Below are 14,462 nucleotides of genomic sequence, written 5' to 3'. Positions count from 1 at the left end.
CCATGTAGAAAATAGTAAAAATAAAGAAAAACCCTTGAATGAGTAGGTGTGTCTAAACTTTTGACTGGTACTGTAGGTAAATATGATATTTTAGTTTTTTTAGTTTAATAAATTTGCACAAAAAAAATGTTTTACTTTGTCATTATGGAGTATTGTGTGTAGATTGATGACAAAAAAAAGTTTTTACCCATTTTTGAATAAGGCTGTAACGTAACAAAATGTGGAAAAACTAAATGGGTCTGAATACTTTCCAAATGCACTCTATATATATATATATGTTTTAATATGATTTTTTTAATGAATATTTCTAACAGAATAAACGAATTATGACTAAGGGATCTGTGGAATAAATTGATGGTGTAATACAATATGGAGTACTGTGGAGGAAGCACCCCCCCCCATCCACATCGACGGGACAGTAGTGGAGAAGGTGGACATTTTTAAGTTCCTCGGCATACACATCACGGACAAACTGAAATGGTCCACCCACACAGAGAGGCAATTGCACAGCCCTCAACCGCAAGGCTCTCCAGAGGGTAGTGAGGTCTGCATAACGCATCACCGGGGGCAAAACTACGTGCCCTCCAGGACACCTACACCACCCGATGTCACAGGAAGGCCAAAAAGATCATCAAGGACAACAACCACCCGAGCCACTGCATGTTCACCCCGCTACCATCCAGAAGGCGAAGTCAGTACAGGTGCATCAAAGCTGGGACTGAGAGACTGAAAAACAGCTTCTATCTCAAGGCCATCAGACTGTTAAACAGCCATCACTAAGATGGAGAGGCTGCTGCCAACATACAGACTCAAATCTCTAGCCACTTAAATAAATAGACTTAATAAAGGTATCTCTAGTCACTTTAAACAATGCCACTATAATAATGTTTACATATCCTACATTACTCATCTCATATGTATATACTGTATTCTACACCATCTACTGCGTCTTGCCTATGCTGCACGCCATCGCTCATCCATATATTTATATGTACATATTCTAATTCATTCCTTTACATTTGTGTGTATTTGTGTGTATAAGGTAGTTGTTGTGAATTTGTTAGATTACTTGTTAGATATTACTGCATAGAAGCACAAGCATTTCGCTAAACTCGCATTAACATCTGCTAACCATGTGTATGTGACCAATAACATTTATTTGATTTGATATACATTTTTAAACTCTGTGCATTTTCTGGCATTCATTTCCACACATAAAAACATTAACATTACTTTAGGCTTTAAACGTGCAAAGTTCACTGCCCCATGACAATATGTTCTAAATTCTAAATTCTCTCCAATGCCAAGGGCCTTTAAAATGTTCCTTCCCAGGGCCCCGAGACTTTGTTCTTCCCACCATGTGTCATACCCTTGCCTAGAGGGGTTGTGACTAAACTCACTCATTGCACCAAGAGCATAGGGAGCTCTAAATAACTCATAACATAGGCCACACAGGTTCTTTGAGAAAAGGCTTGAGTGGAAATGCATGAAAGGTAGTCAAGAGGCAGGTAATGGTTCACAAGTTCATTTATTTCTCTCCAATTTTGGGTTCCATAAAACAAGTTAGCTTTAGCTTTGCAAACAAAATAGAGGGAGGATAACACAAAAACAATTACACAATCAAATCAAACAAAAACACGTTTCATTGCAGTTAGGTGGAAAGCGTCACAACGAACTAACTTTAATTCAGGGCATCATCTATAGAATCGTACTTCTCCTAAAGGGATATTTCAGGGTTTGATCAATGAAGCCCTTTAATTACATCACAAGAGTCATACGAACTCATGGATAACATTTAGCGCAACTAGCTTTAGCGTATTGACTAGAAGTCTATGGAAACTGCTAGCATGCTAGTAGATGCCATAGACTTCCAGTCATTGTGCTAACATTAGTTAACATTGGCCAGCGAAACCACCTCTAACTTTCTTCATACTGGACTCAGAGACATAAAATGGTACCATGAGTTCATCTGCCTCTATGGAAGTAATTAAAGGGCTTCATTGGCCAAACCCTGAAGTATGCCTTTAACAAAACCAAGACATCCATAAGAGCTCTGCCACTCAAAAGTCGCATTCGCTCAACCATCGCTTCACTTTCACCATCCCCTGGGCGGCTGCACTTCAATCATAGGAAACAAAGGTTATAAAGAGGCATGGAAAAACAGGGAGCCAATCACAATTCTCAATTAATCAATTAATTAGCCAACACTAAATTAAGAGTACATGGGCTGAAGCATGAACAGTAATTAAAGGGCATTCTTCACACATGTGACACATGCACTGCAAAAGTCATAGTAAAGCTCCATTGTTGCTATTTTTAACTCACTTAAGTTGTGTTCTGATTATGACAGGGTCCTTGATGAATTTGTTATCACAAAAGGGGTCCTGGCCACAAAAAGTTGGAAAACCCCTGCTGTAGGTAGTGGGAATGCTTGTCCTTGGCCTGCATCCCAAAATGGGCCCCCTATTCACTAAATAGTGCACTAAATAGTGCAAACCCCTGGTCAAAAGTAGTGCACTACATAGGGAATAGGGTGTCATTTTTGGGATGCAGACCTTGTCTCCTTGTCCAGGGAATGACTCGTCTCAGCACCTGCCAGGCAGAATGATCTCACGGTGCATTACATGCTAATGACTTTATAATGTGTGACTCATTTTTTATTTAACCTTTATTTAACTAGGCAAGTCAGTTAAGAACAAATTGATGTCCTACCAAATGACAAAAGGCCTCCTGCGGGGACGGGGGCTGGGATTAAAAAAAATGTAAAAAATGATGTAGGACAAAACACACATCACGACAATTGAGACACCACAAAACTACACAAAGAGAGACCTAAGGCAACAACATGGCACGGCAGCAACACATGAAAGCACAGCATGGTAGCAACACAACATATCAACAACATGGTAGAACACAACATATCAACAACATGGTAGCAACACAGCATGGCAGCAGCACAACATGGTAGCAGCGCAAAACATGGTACAAACATTATTGGGCACAGAAAACAGCACAAAGGGCAAGAAGGTAGAGACAACAATACATCACGCAATACAATACTAGACTCATCTACAGTCTGGGAAGACAAATCATCTCTGACTATCTTTTTCTCTTTCAGTAAGTTGTTGTTGTTGGTATAGTTAAATTAATGTAGTTTGGCTAGAGCATATTCTAGTTAAATTGGTTTAGTCTGGCTAGAGCATATTCTAGTTAAATTGGTTTAGTCTGGCTAGAGCATATTCTAGTTAAATTAATATAGTTTGGCTAGAGCATGTTCTAGTTAAATTGGTTTAGTCTGGCTAGAGCATATTCTAGTTAAATTGGTATAGTCTGGCTAGAGCATATTCTAGTTAAATTGGTATAGTCTGGCTAGAGCATATTCTAGTTAAATGAATATAGTTTGGCTAGGGCATAATGTAGTTAAATTGGTTTAGTCTGGCTAGAGCATATTCTAGTTAAATGAATATAGTTTGGCTAGGGCATAATGTAGTTAAATTGGTTTAGTCTGGCTAGAGCATATTCTAGTTAAATTGGTATAGTCTAGCTAGAGCATATTCTAGTTAAATTGGTTTAGTCTGGCTAGAGCATATTCTAGTTAAATTGGTTTAGTCTGGCTTGGGCATATTCTAGTTAAATTGGTTTAGTCTGGCTAGAGCATATTCTAGTTAAATTGGTATAGTCTGGCTAGAGCATATTCTAGTTAAATTAATATAGTTTGGCTAGAGCATGTTCTAGTTAAATTGGTTTAGTCTGGCTAGAGCATATTCTAGTTAAATTGGTATAGTCTGGCTAGAGCATATTCTAGTTAAATTGGTATAGTCTGGCTAGAGCATATTCTAGTTAAATGAATATAGTTTGGCTAGGGCATAATGTAGTTAAATTGGTTTAGTCTGGCTAGAGCATATTCTAGTTAAATGAATATAGTTTGGCTAGGGCATAATGTAGTTAAATTGGTTTAGTCTGGCTAGAGCATATTCTAGTTAAATTGGTATAGTCTAGCTAGAGCATATTCTAGTTAAATTGGTTTAGTCTGGCTAGAGCATATTCTAGTTAAATTGGTTTAGTCTGGCTTGGGCATATTCTAGTTAAATTGGTTTAGTCTGGCTAGAGCAAATTCTAGTTAAATTGGTATAGTCTGGCTAGGGCACATTCTAGTTAAATTGGTTTAGTCTGGTTAGAGCATATTCTAGTTAAATTGGTTTAGTCTGGCTAGAGCATATTCTAGTTAAATTGGTTTAGTCTGGCTAGAGCATATTCTAGTTAAATTGGTTTAGTCTGGCTAGAGCATATTCTAGTAAAGTCTTTTCCTACTAGCTGATAACTTCTGTGATATAGGGATGTCATACCTATTCATCTTAAGATACATACACAAACTTCAAATCGCTCTGGATAAGAGAGTCTGCTAAATTAACCTGTGTGTGTTTATTTTGTGTGTGTGTGTGTGTGTGTTTAAAAAGCACTGCTCATTCCACAAATACACACAAATGTAAAGGGGTGAATAAGAATATGTACATATAAATATATAGATGAGGGATGGTCGTGCGGCATAGGCAAGACGCAGTAGATGGTGTAGAATACAGTATATACATATGAGATGAGTAATGTAGGGTATGTAAACATTATTCAAGTGGGGTTATTTAAGGTGACTAGAGATACCTATATGTAAACATTATTGTGTGTGTGTTTATTTTGTGTGTGTGTGTGTGTGTGTGTGTTTATTTTGTGTGTGTGTGTTTATTTTGTGTGTGTGTGTTTATTTTGTGTGTGTGTGTGTGTGTGTTTGTGTGTGTGTGTTTGTGTTTGGTTTAAGTATCTTAGTCGGGACTAGAAGTCCTCACAAGGATAGTAAAACAATTAAAATTCGGACAAGTGGAGACATTTCGCCGTTCCCCACAAGGAAAAAGGCTATTTTAGGCTTCGGGGTTAGGGTTAGGGTTAGCATTAGGGTTAGGGGATAGGGTTAAGGGTTAGGGGTTAGGTTTAGGGTTAAGTTTAGGGTTAAGGTTAATGTTAAGGTTAAGGTTATGATTAGGTTAAGGGTTAGGGTTAGGGGTTAGGGAAAATAGGATTTTAAATAGGAATCAACTGGTTGGTCCCCACAAGGATAGTAAAACAAACTTGTATGTGCGTGCGTGCGTGTGTGCGATCTTATACTAAACATCTTTGAAGAGATGTGTGTAGTTAATTCATCCTGGACATTGACAAACGAGCAGTGCTTTAACTTCCTGTTGGTAATCCCTTCTGAAATCAAGGCAGAATGGCTGATTTAGTTTACTGGTAGGGCTGTAGTTGAGCAGTGCAGTGGCGTCATTCAAGAGAGTGTTTTCTCTAACTATTCTAGTATATCGATATGCACATATTGCTATAAGTATTCTCTATTGTGCAAGTAGGCACAATTATGCTCATGCATTTTCACAGGCCTGTAGTTGCTTTCCTTGATAAACAATTAGCTGTCATCAGTGGCACATGGACTGATTGGCCTGGGGTGCGACAAGGAAGAAAGAGAGGAGGGAGCCCTTAAATTAGCTGGGTCTCAATCAGATCTCCACAAACCTCATACAGTGACAGGCTGCTGCGACTCAGAGGGGGAAATGATTACTGTGCTGGTCCAGCTCGATATGTTGCTTGAGGCTGAGGCAGAAATAACCTCACTCACAGGAGGTGTGCTGCACACATGCTAACACACCTTCACACGCTGTGCACACCTACGCGCATGCAAGCACGCACACAAACTAGCGACTGTGCAGTTTATGGTATAGACAGGCGGCTCCCCCAGCTCTCCCCATGTCCCCCAGCTCCCACCATGTCCCCCATGTCCCTCAGCTCCCACCATGTCCCCCTGCTCTCCCCATGTCCCCCTGCTCTCCCCATGTCCCCCAGCTGCCACCATGTCCCCCATGTCCCTCAGCTCCCCCCATGTCCCCCAGCTCTCCCCATGTCCCCCAGCTCTCCCCATGTCCCCCAGCTGCCACCATGTCCCCCATGTCCCTCAGCTCCCCCATGTCCCCCAGCTCCCACCATGTCCCCCATGTCCCTCAGCTCCCCCCATGGCCCCCAGCTGCCACCATGTCCCCCATGTCCCTCAGCTCCCCCATGTCCCCCAGCTCTCCCCATGTCCCCCAGCTCTCCCCATGTCCCCCAGCTCCCACCATGTCCCCGATGTTCCCCAGCTCCCCCATGTCCCTCAGCTCCCCCCATGTCCCCCAGCTCCCACCATGTCCCCCATGTCCCTCAGCTCCCCCCATGGCCCCCAGCTCCCACCATGTCCCCCATGGCACCCAGCTCCCACCATGTCCCCCATGTCCCTCAGCTCCCCCATGTCCCCCAGCTCCCACCATGTCCCCCATGTCCCTCAGCTCCCCCCATGTCCCCCAGCTCCCACCATGTCCCCCATGTCCCTCAGCTCCCCCCATGTCCCCCAGCTCCCACCATGTCCCCCATGTCCCCCAGCTCCCACCATGTCCCCCATGTCCCTCAGCTCCCACCATGTCCCCCTGCTCTCCCCATGTCCCCCAGCTCCCCCATGTCCCCCAGCTCCCCATTCTCCCTACTCTCCCTATCTTCTCCAAATCTCCTCCCATCTCCCCCCATGTCCCCCAGCTCTCCCCATGTCCCCCATGTCCCTCAGCTCCCACCATGTCCCCCAGCTCTCCCCATGTCCCCCATGTCCCTCAGCTCCCCCATGTCCCCCAGCTCCCACCATGTCCCCCATGTCCCTCAGCTCCCCCCATGGCCCCCAGCTCCCACCATGTCCCCCATGTCCCTCAGCTCCCCCCATGTCCCCCGGCTCCCACCATGTCCCCCATGTCCCTCAGCTCCCCCCATGTCCCCCAGCTCCCCCCATGTCCCCCAGCTCCCCATTCTCCCTACTCTCCCCTATCTTCTCCAAATCTCCTCCCATCTCCCCCATGTCCTCCAGCTCTCCCCATGTCCCCAGCTCCCCCCATGGCCCCAGCTCCCCCCATGTTCCCCAGCTCCCCCATGTCCCACAGCTCCCCAGCTCCCCCCATGTGCCCCAGCTCCCCCATGTCCCTCAGCTCCCCCATGTTCTCCAGCTCCTCCCATGTCCCCCAGCCCCCAGCTCCCCCATGTTCCCCAGCTCCCCCCATGGCCCCCAGCTCCCCCATGTCCCGCAGCTCCCCCAGCTCCCCCCATGTGCCCCAGCTCCCCCATGTCCCTCAGCTCCCCCCATGTCCCCCCAGCTCCCCCATGTCCCACAGCTCCCCCAGCTCCCCCCATGTGCCCCAGCTCCCCCATGTCCCTCAGCTCTCCACATGTCCCACAGCTCCCCCAGGTCCCCCCATGTCCCCAGCTCCCCCATGTCCCCAGCTCCCCCCATGGCCCCCAGCTCCCCCCATGGCCCCCAGCTTCCCCCATGTCCTCCAGCTCCCCCATGTCCCACAGCTCCCCCAGCTCCCCCCATGTGCCCCAGCTCCCCCATGTCCCTCAGCTCCCCCCATGTTCCCCAGCTCCCCCATGTACCCCAGCTCCCCAGCTCCCCCCATGTCCCCAGCTCCCCCATGGCCCCCAGCTCCCCCCATGTCCCGCAGCTCCCCCAGCTCCCCCCATGTGCCCCAGCTCCCCCATGTCCCTCAGCTCCCCCCATGTCCCCCAGCTCCCCCCATGTCCCACAGCTCCCCCAGCTCCCCCATGTCCCTCAGCTCCCCCATGTTCCCCAGCTCCCCCATGTCCCTCAGCTCCCCCAGTTCCCCCATGTCCCCAGCTCCCCCAAGTCCCCAGCTCCCCCCATGTCCCCAGCTCCCCCATGTCCCCAGCTCCCCCCATGGCCCCCAGCTCCCCCCATGTGCCCCAGCTCCCCCATGTCCCTCAGCTCCCCCATGTCCCCTGCTCCCCCCATGCCCCCAGCTCCCCCATGGCCCCCAGCTCCCCAATCTCCCTCCCCTATCTTCCCCCCTCCCCATCTCCTCGCCCCCATCTATTAACTCTGTTTACTCAGTTGAAAGCTAATTCCACTGCACAATCACAAGGCGGGTCATGCTCCATTTAACTCATCAAATGAAATGAGGCTTTCACTCATTTGGAGACGATCAAGACGGATTGGATAAAATACCTTATTTTGACAATGATTTGTAACACCAATATGATTCAAAGCAACATTTTTTTTTTCCAAAATAACCAACAAGGGCACCTACTGGTGTAACAGAGTTAATAGAGGTTAAGAGTGGGTGAATAATTTGTCTTATTTCACTCATGTACATGGGTGTATTAACACGAACGAATTGGAGATGTGTTTTGTATATTTACATTTACATCATTTAGCAGACGCTCTTATCCAGAGTGACCAGACGGGGTCACGGCCAGGGTCTAATAAAAAGCATGAGGTGGCGCACACCCAGAGAAAGTTATTTAGTGTAGAGGTGCTGACTAACGGTGAATAAACTGTAAGCTATAAAAACAAACGAGAGTCGCACACTCTATGTATAAACTCCCAGTCATTTATTTGGGTAAAACCACCAACGTTTTGGCATCACTGTGCCTTCTCCAGCGTCACCATAATCCAGCATCCCTGGAGCAATTAGGGTTAAGTGCCTTGCTCACGGGCACATCGGCAGATGTATCACCTTGTCAACTCGGGGATTTGAACTCGCGACCTTTCAGTTACTGGCCCAACGCTCTTAACTGTTAGGTTACCTGTGGATTGTGCCATAACCTCACATCACAGTTTGAAACGTCACCACTCGAGTCGCCATATTGCTAACTTTTCTGAGGCGCGACTGGTTAGTACATTGTCAAGTAGAGGCACATCACTAGCCTTGGTCACATAGCCTTAGCATTAGCGGAAGAGGTAAAGAACTTGGTTGGAAGAAACAGTTTCCTTCCAACACTTAACAAATGTTCCCCTCCTTGTATTCTATATGACAGGTATAGGTCATGAGCAGTATCAAGCAACACACTGTTGATTCTATATCTTCTGAGAGTGCAGACCTGCCAACTAGCCAGTTGAAGACTGACACCATTTTGTAAAATAAAGAAATAGGGTTGGTGTTCTGTGTTCTGTCAAACAGGTTTTTAGCCGTGGTTCAAAATAACACAGCACAGAATCTCACAAAACACAGAATCTCCCAAAGCACAGAATCTCCCAAAGCACAGAATCTCCCAAAACACAGAATCTCCCAAAGCACAGAATCTCCCAAAACACAGAATCTCCCAAAGCTCAGAATCTCCCAAAGCACAGAATCTCCCAAAACACAGAATCTCCCAAAGCACAGAATCTCCCAAAACACAGAATCTCCCAAAGCTCAGAATCTCCCAAAGCTCAGAATCTCCCAAAGCACAGAATCTCCCAAAGCACAGAATCTCCTTCAGATGCCTTATGTAACTACACACTAAACCCAAACTTAAACCTAACCCTAAATCTAACCATGAATCTAATCCTAAACCTAACCTTATACCTTACCCTAACGCTAACCATAAATCAAATCCTAACCCTAAAATGATACTATGAGCTTAGAAAAAAAACACAGACAGACAGACAGACAGACAGACGTTGTGTTCTAAATATGCAAACAAGATGCCTATAAAGTCCCTATCCAGTAAGCTAAGAGGCAGCAGAATATCTGCACAGGGCCACTGCAGACTCATCCGGGAGACACACAGAATGATAATGCTGCTAAGCTGAGTGAGGCTCACCACCACCTCCCCCCCACCCCTACGCTGCTCCCTTATGTCTCCCTCTCTTCTTCATCTCCCGCTCTCGTCTATCCCCCTCTCTCCTCCTCCTCCACCTCCCTCTCTCCCCTCTCTGAAATACACAAGTGTGATGTTGAATTAATCACTGCTAACTCTCAGCTTTCTCTCTCTCTCTCTCTCTCTCTCTCTCTCTCGCTCTCTCGCTCTGTCTCTCTTCCTCTCCCTCTCTCGCCCTCTCCCTCTCTCACCCTCTCCCTCCCTCTCGATCTCTCCCCCTCTCTCTCTATCTCCGTCTCTATGTCTCTCCCTCTTTCTCTAACACACACACGCACAAATTCACACACACACACGTGTTACTGCATCACCACTGTTCACATGTTTTCAATCATTCCATCAGCTTAGTATATATGTGTGTGTGTGTGAGTGTGTGTGTGTGTGTGTGCGTGCGTGCGTGCGTGTGTGTGTGTGTGTGTGTAACATGAATAGCACCTAAACATCAGTAAACACGGAGTTCTAGAGGCATATTATGCAAATATGAGCCCAATATTAATTTGATCTCACTATTTCCGATTCCTAATTAGGGAATAAACAGACAGGCAGACAGACATACAAATAATCATGCAATTATCTGTGTTAAACCCTGATCTGTAAAGACACTGTGGGTACTATTAACATTATCACCCCCTTAACCCTAACTCTCCCTGACAGATCAACGCTATAGCTGGCTCTCTCCTCGGCTACGTGACCTATTCCAGGCTGACGGATCAACGCTATAGATGGCTCTCCCCTCAGCTACGTAACCTACCCCAGGCTGACAGATAAACGCTATAGCTGGCTCTCCCCTCGGCTACGTGACCTATTCCAGGCTGACAGATCAACGCTATAGCTGGCTCTGTCCTCGGCTACGTAACCTACCCCAGGCTGACAGATCAACGCTATAGATGGCTCTCCCCTCGGCTACGTGACCTACCCCAGGCTGACGGATCAACGCTATAGATGGCTCTCCCCTCGGCTACGTGACCTATTCCAGGCTGACGGATCAACGCTATAGCTGGCTCTGTCCTCGGCTACGTAACCTACCCCAGGCTGACGGATCAACGCTATAGCTGGCTCTCCCCTTGGCTACGTGACCTACCCCAGGCTGACGGATCAACGCTATAGATGGCTCTCCCCTCGGCTACGTGACCTACCCCAGGCTGACGGATCAACGCTATAGATGGCTCTCCCCTCGGCTACGTGACCTATTCCAGGCAGACGGATCAACGCTATAGCTGGCTCTGTCCTCGGCTACGTGACCTACCCCAGGCTGACGGATCAACGCTATAGCTGGCTCTCCCCTTGGCTACGTGACCTACCCCAGGCTGACGGATCAACGCTATAGATGGCTCTCCCCTCGGCTACGTGACCTACCCCAGGCTGACGGATCAACGCTATAGATGGCTCTCCCCTCGGCTACGTGACCTACCCCAGGCTGACGGATCAACGCTATAGCTGGCTCTCCCCTTGGCTACGTGACCTACCCCAGGCTGACGGATCAACGCTATAGATGGCTCTCCCCTCGGCTACGTGACCTACCCCAGGCTGACGGATCAACACTATAGCTGGCTCTCTCCTCGGCTACGTGACCAATTCTAGGCTGACGGATCAACGCTATAGATGGCTCTCCCCTCGGCTACGTGACCTATTCCAGGCTGACGGATCAACGCTATAGATGGCTCTCTCCTCGGCTACGTGACCTACCCCAGGCTGACGGATCAACGCTATAGATGGCTCTCCCCTCGGCTACGTGACCTATTCCAGGCTGACGGATCAACGCTATAGATGGCTCTCTCCTCGGCTACGTGACCTATTCCAGGCTGACGGATCAACGCTATAGCTGGCTCTCCCCTCAGCTACGTGACCTACCCCAGGCTGACGGATCAACGCTATAGCTGGCTCTCCCTTTGGCTACGTGACCTACCCCAGGCTGACGGATCAACGCTATAGATGGCTCTCCCCTCGGCTACGTGACCTACCCCAGGCTGACGGATCAACACTATAGCTGGCTCTCTCCTCGGCTACGTGACCAATTCTAGGCTGACGGATCAACGCTATAGATGGCTCTCCCCTCGGCTACGTGACCTACCCCAGGCTGACAGATCAACGCTATAGCTGGCTCTCCCCTCGGCTACGTGACCTACCCCAGGCTGACGGATCAACGCTATAGCTGGCTCTCTCCTTGGCTACGTGACCTATTCTAGGCTGCTGGTGACCTACCCCACAGCACCCACCAAGGTGCTAACACAGACACACACATGCAGGCATTCTGGCACATACACACTCACACACAAACACACACACACACAGAGAAAATATAAAGCAGCACACTAGTAGCTCAGATGCAAAAATTTCTTCACCAACATTTGTTTCAACAGCAAGCTGTCTTCATCAGGGTTTCACACACACACATCAGGGTTTACACACACACACACACACACACACACACACACACACACACACACACACACACACACACACACACACACACACACACACACACACACACAGGCAGCTGTCAGTGTAGCAGCATAATCAATAGTATTTAAGTGCTTCACCAGTCCTTCAGCTAGAGGTCTGTTAATCCAGTGATACACTCATCAGTCTGGTAAATCCAAGGAGAACTGATGTGGGATGAAAGAAAAGACACATAATACGTTACAGCTGCGTTTCATTTAAATGTGTCTTGGTCTAATAGCAGACAGATGTTACAGGAGTCCAGGACAGAATATACAGGACTCCAGGACATATATTACAAAAGTCCAGGACAGATATTACAAGAGTCCAGGACAGATATTACAAGAGTCCAGGACAGATGTTACAAGAGTCCAGGACAGATATTACAAGAGTCCAGGACAGATGTTACAGGAGTCCAGGACAGATATTACAAGAGTCCAGGACAGATGTTACAGGAGCCCAGGACAGAATATACAGGAGTCCAGGACAGATGTTACAGGAGTCCAGGACAGAATATACAGGACTCCAGGACATATATTACAAGAGTCCAGGACAGATATTACAAGAGTCCAGGACAGATATTACAAGAGTCCAGGACAGATGTTACAGGAGCCCAGGACAGATGTTACAGGAGCCCAGGACAGATATTACAAGAGTCCAGGACAGATGTTACAGGAGTCCAGGACAGATGTTACAGGAGCCCAGGACAGAATATACAGGAGTCCAGGACAGATGTTACAGGAGTCCAGGACAGAATATACAGGACTCCAGGACATATATTACAAAAGTCCAGGACAGATATTACAAGAGTCCAGGACAGATGTTACAGGAGTCCAGGACAGATGTTACAGGAGTCCAGGACAGATATTACAAGAGTCCAGGACAGATATTACAGGAGTCCAGGACAGATGTTACAGGACTCCAGGACAGATATTACAAGAGTCCGGAACAGATATTACAAGAGTCCAGGACAGATATAACAGGAGCCCAGGACAGATGTTACAAGAGTCCAGGACAGATATTACAAGAGTCCAGGACAGACATTACAATAGCCCAGGACAGATGTTACAGGAGTCCAGGACAGATGTTACAGGAGCCCAGGACAGATATTACAGGAGCCCAGGACATATATTACAAGAGTCCAGGACAGATGTTACAGGAGCCCAGGACAGATGTTACAGGAGCCCAGGACAGAATATACAGGAGTCCAGGACAGATGTTACAGGAGCCCAGGGCAGATATTACAAGAGTCCAGGACAGATATTACAAGAGTCCAGGACAGATATTACAGGAGTCCAGGACAGATGTTACAATAGCCCAGGACAGATGTTACAATAGCCCAGGAAAGATGTTACAGGAGCCCAGGACAGATATTACAGGAGCCCAGGACATATATTACAAGAGTCCAGGACAGATGTTACAGGAGCCCAGGACAGATATTACAAGAGTCCAAGACAGATGTAACAAGAGTCCAGGACAGATGTAACAAGAGTCCAGGACAGATGTAACAAGAGTTCAGGACAGATATTACAGGAGCCCAGGACAGATATTACAGGAGTCCAGGACAGATGTTACAGGAGCCCAGGACCGATATTACAAGAGTCCAGGACAGATATTACAAGAGTCCAGGACAGATGTTAAAAGTTTCCAGGACAGATATCACAAGAATCCAGGACAGATGTTACAAGAGTCCAGGACAGATATCACAAGAATCCAGGACAGATGTTACAAGAGTCCAGGACAGATATTACAAGAGTAGTAATAGTGTGGTGGCAAGATGGTGAAACAGAAGAAGAAAGGGGTGAAGAAGAGAGGGAACGGTGGGGACGGGATGTAGTTAAGAAGGAACATTTATTGAAATGCTGTATGGGAGGCCATGGCGAGGAAGGAAATGGAGTGGACAGAAGAGAAGAGATGTCACTTATGTTACCCTGGCCTTTCCTTATGTTACCCTGGCCTTTGGTTATGTTACCTTGGCCTTTCCTTATGTTACCCTGGCCTTTGGTTATGTTACCCTGGCCTTTCCTTATGTTACCCTGGCCTTTGGTTATGCTACGCTGGCCTTTCCTTATGTTACCCTGACCTTTGGTTATGTTACCCTGGCCTTTCCTTATGTTACCCTGGCCTTTGGTTATGTTACCCTGGCCTTTGGTTATGTTACCCTGGCCTTTGGTTATGTTACCCTGGCCTTTCCTTATGTTACCCTGGCCTTTGGTTATGCTACCCTGGCCTTTCCTTATGTTACCCTGGCCTTTGGTTATGTTACCCTGGCCTTTCCTTATGTTACCCTGGCCTTTGGTTATGTTACCCTGGCCTTT

The 14,462-nt window shown here is 47.3% G+C and overlaps 1 protein-coding gene across 1 annotated transcript; it reads left to right on the top strand.

Moving 5' to 3' along the window:
* The first annotated feature begins 5,784 nt into the window (after positions 1-5,784).
* LOC123724592 (extensin-like) lies at positions 5,785-7,968 on the top strand. Its single transcript, XM_045688763.1, has one exon. The coding sequence runs from the start codon at positions 5,785-5,787 to the stop codon at positions 7,966-7,968; it is 2,184 nt and encodes a 727-aa protein (XP_045544719.1).
* Positions 7,969-14,462: the final 6,494 nt, after the last annotated feature.

The sequence above is a fragment of the Salmo salar genome, chromosome ssa10, assembly GCF_905237065.1.
Source record: "Salmo salar chromosome ssa10, Ssal_v3.1, whole genome shotgun sequence".
NCBI lineage: Eukaryota > Metazoa > Chordata > Actinopteri > Salmoniformes > Salmonidae > Salmo > Salmo salar.
The sequence above is the reverse complement of the archived record's forward strand: the minus strand, read 5'-3'. Positions and strand labels throughout refer to the sequence as shown.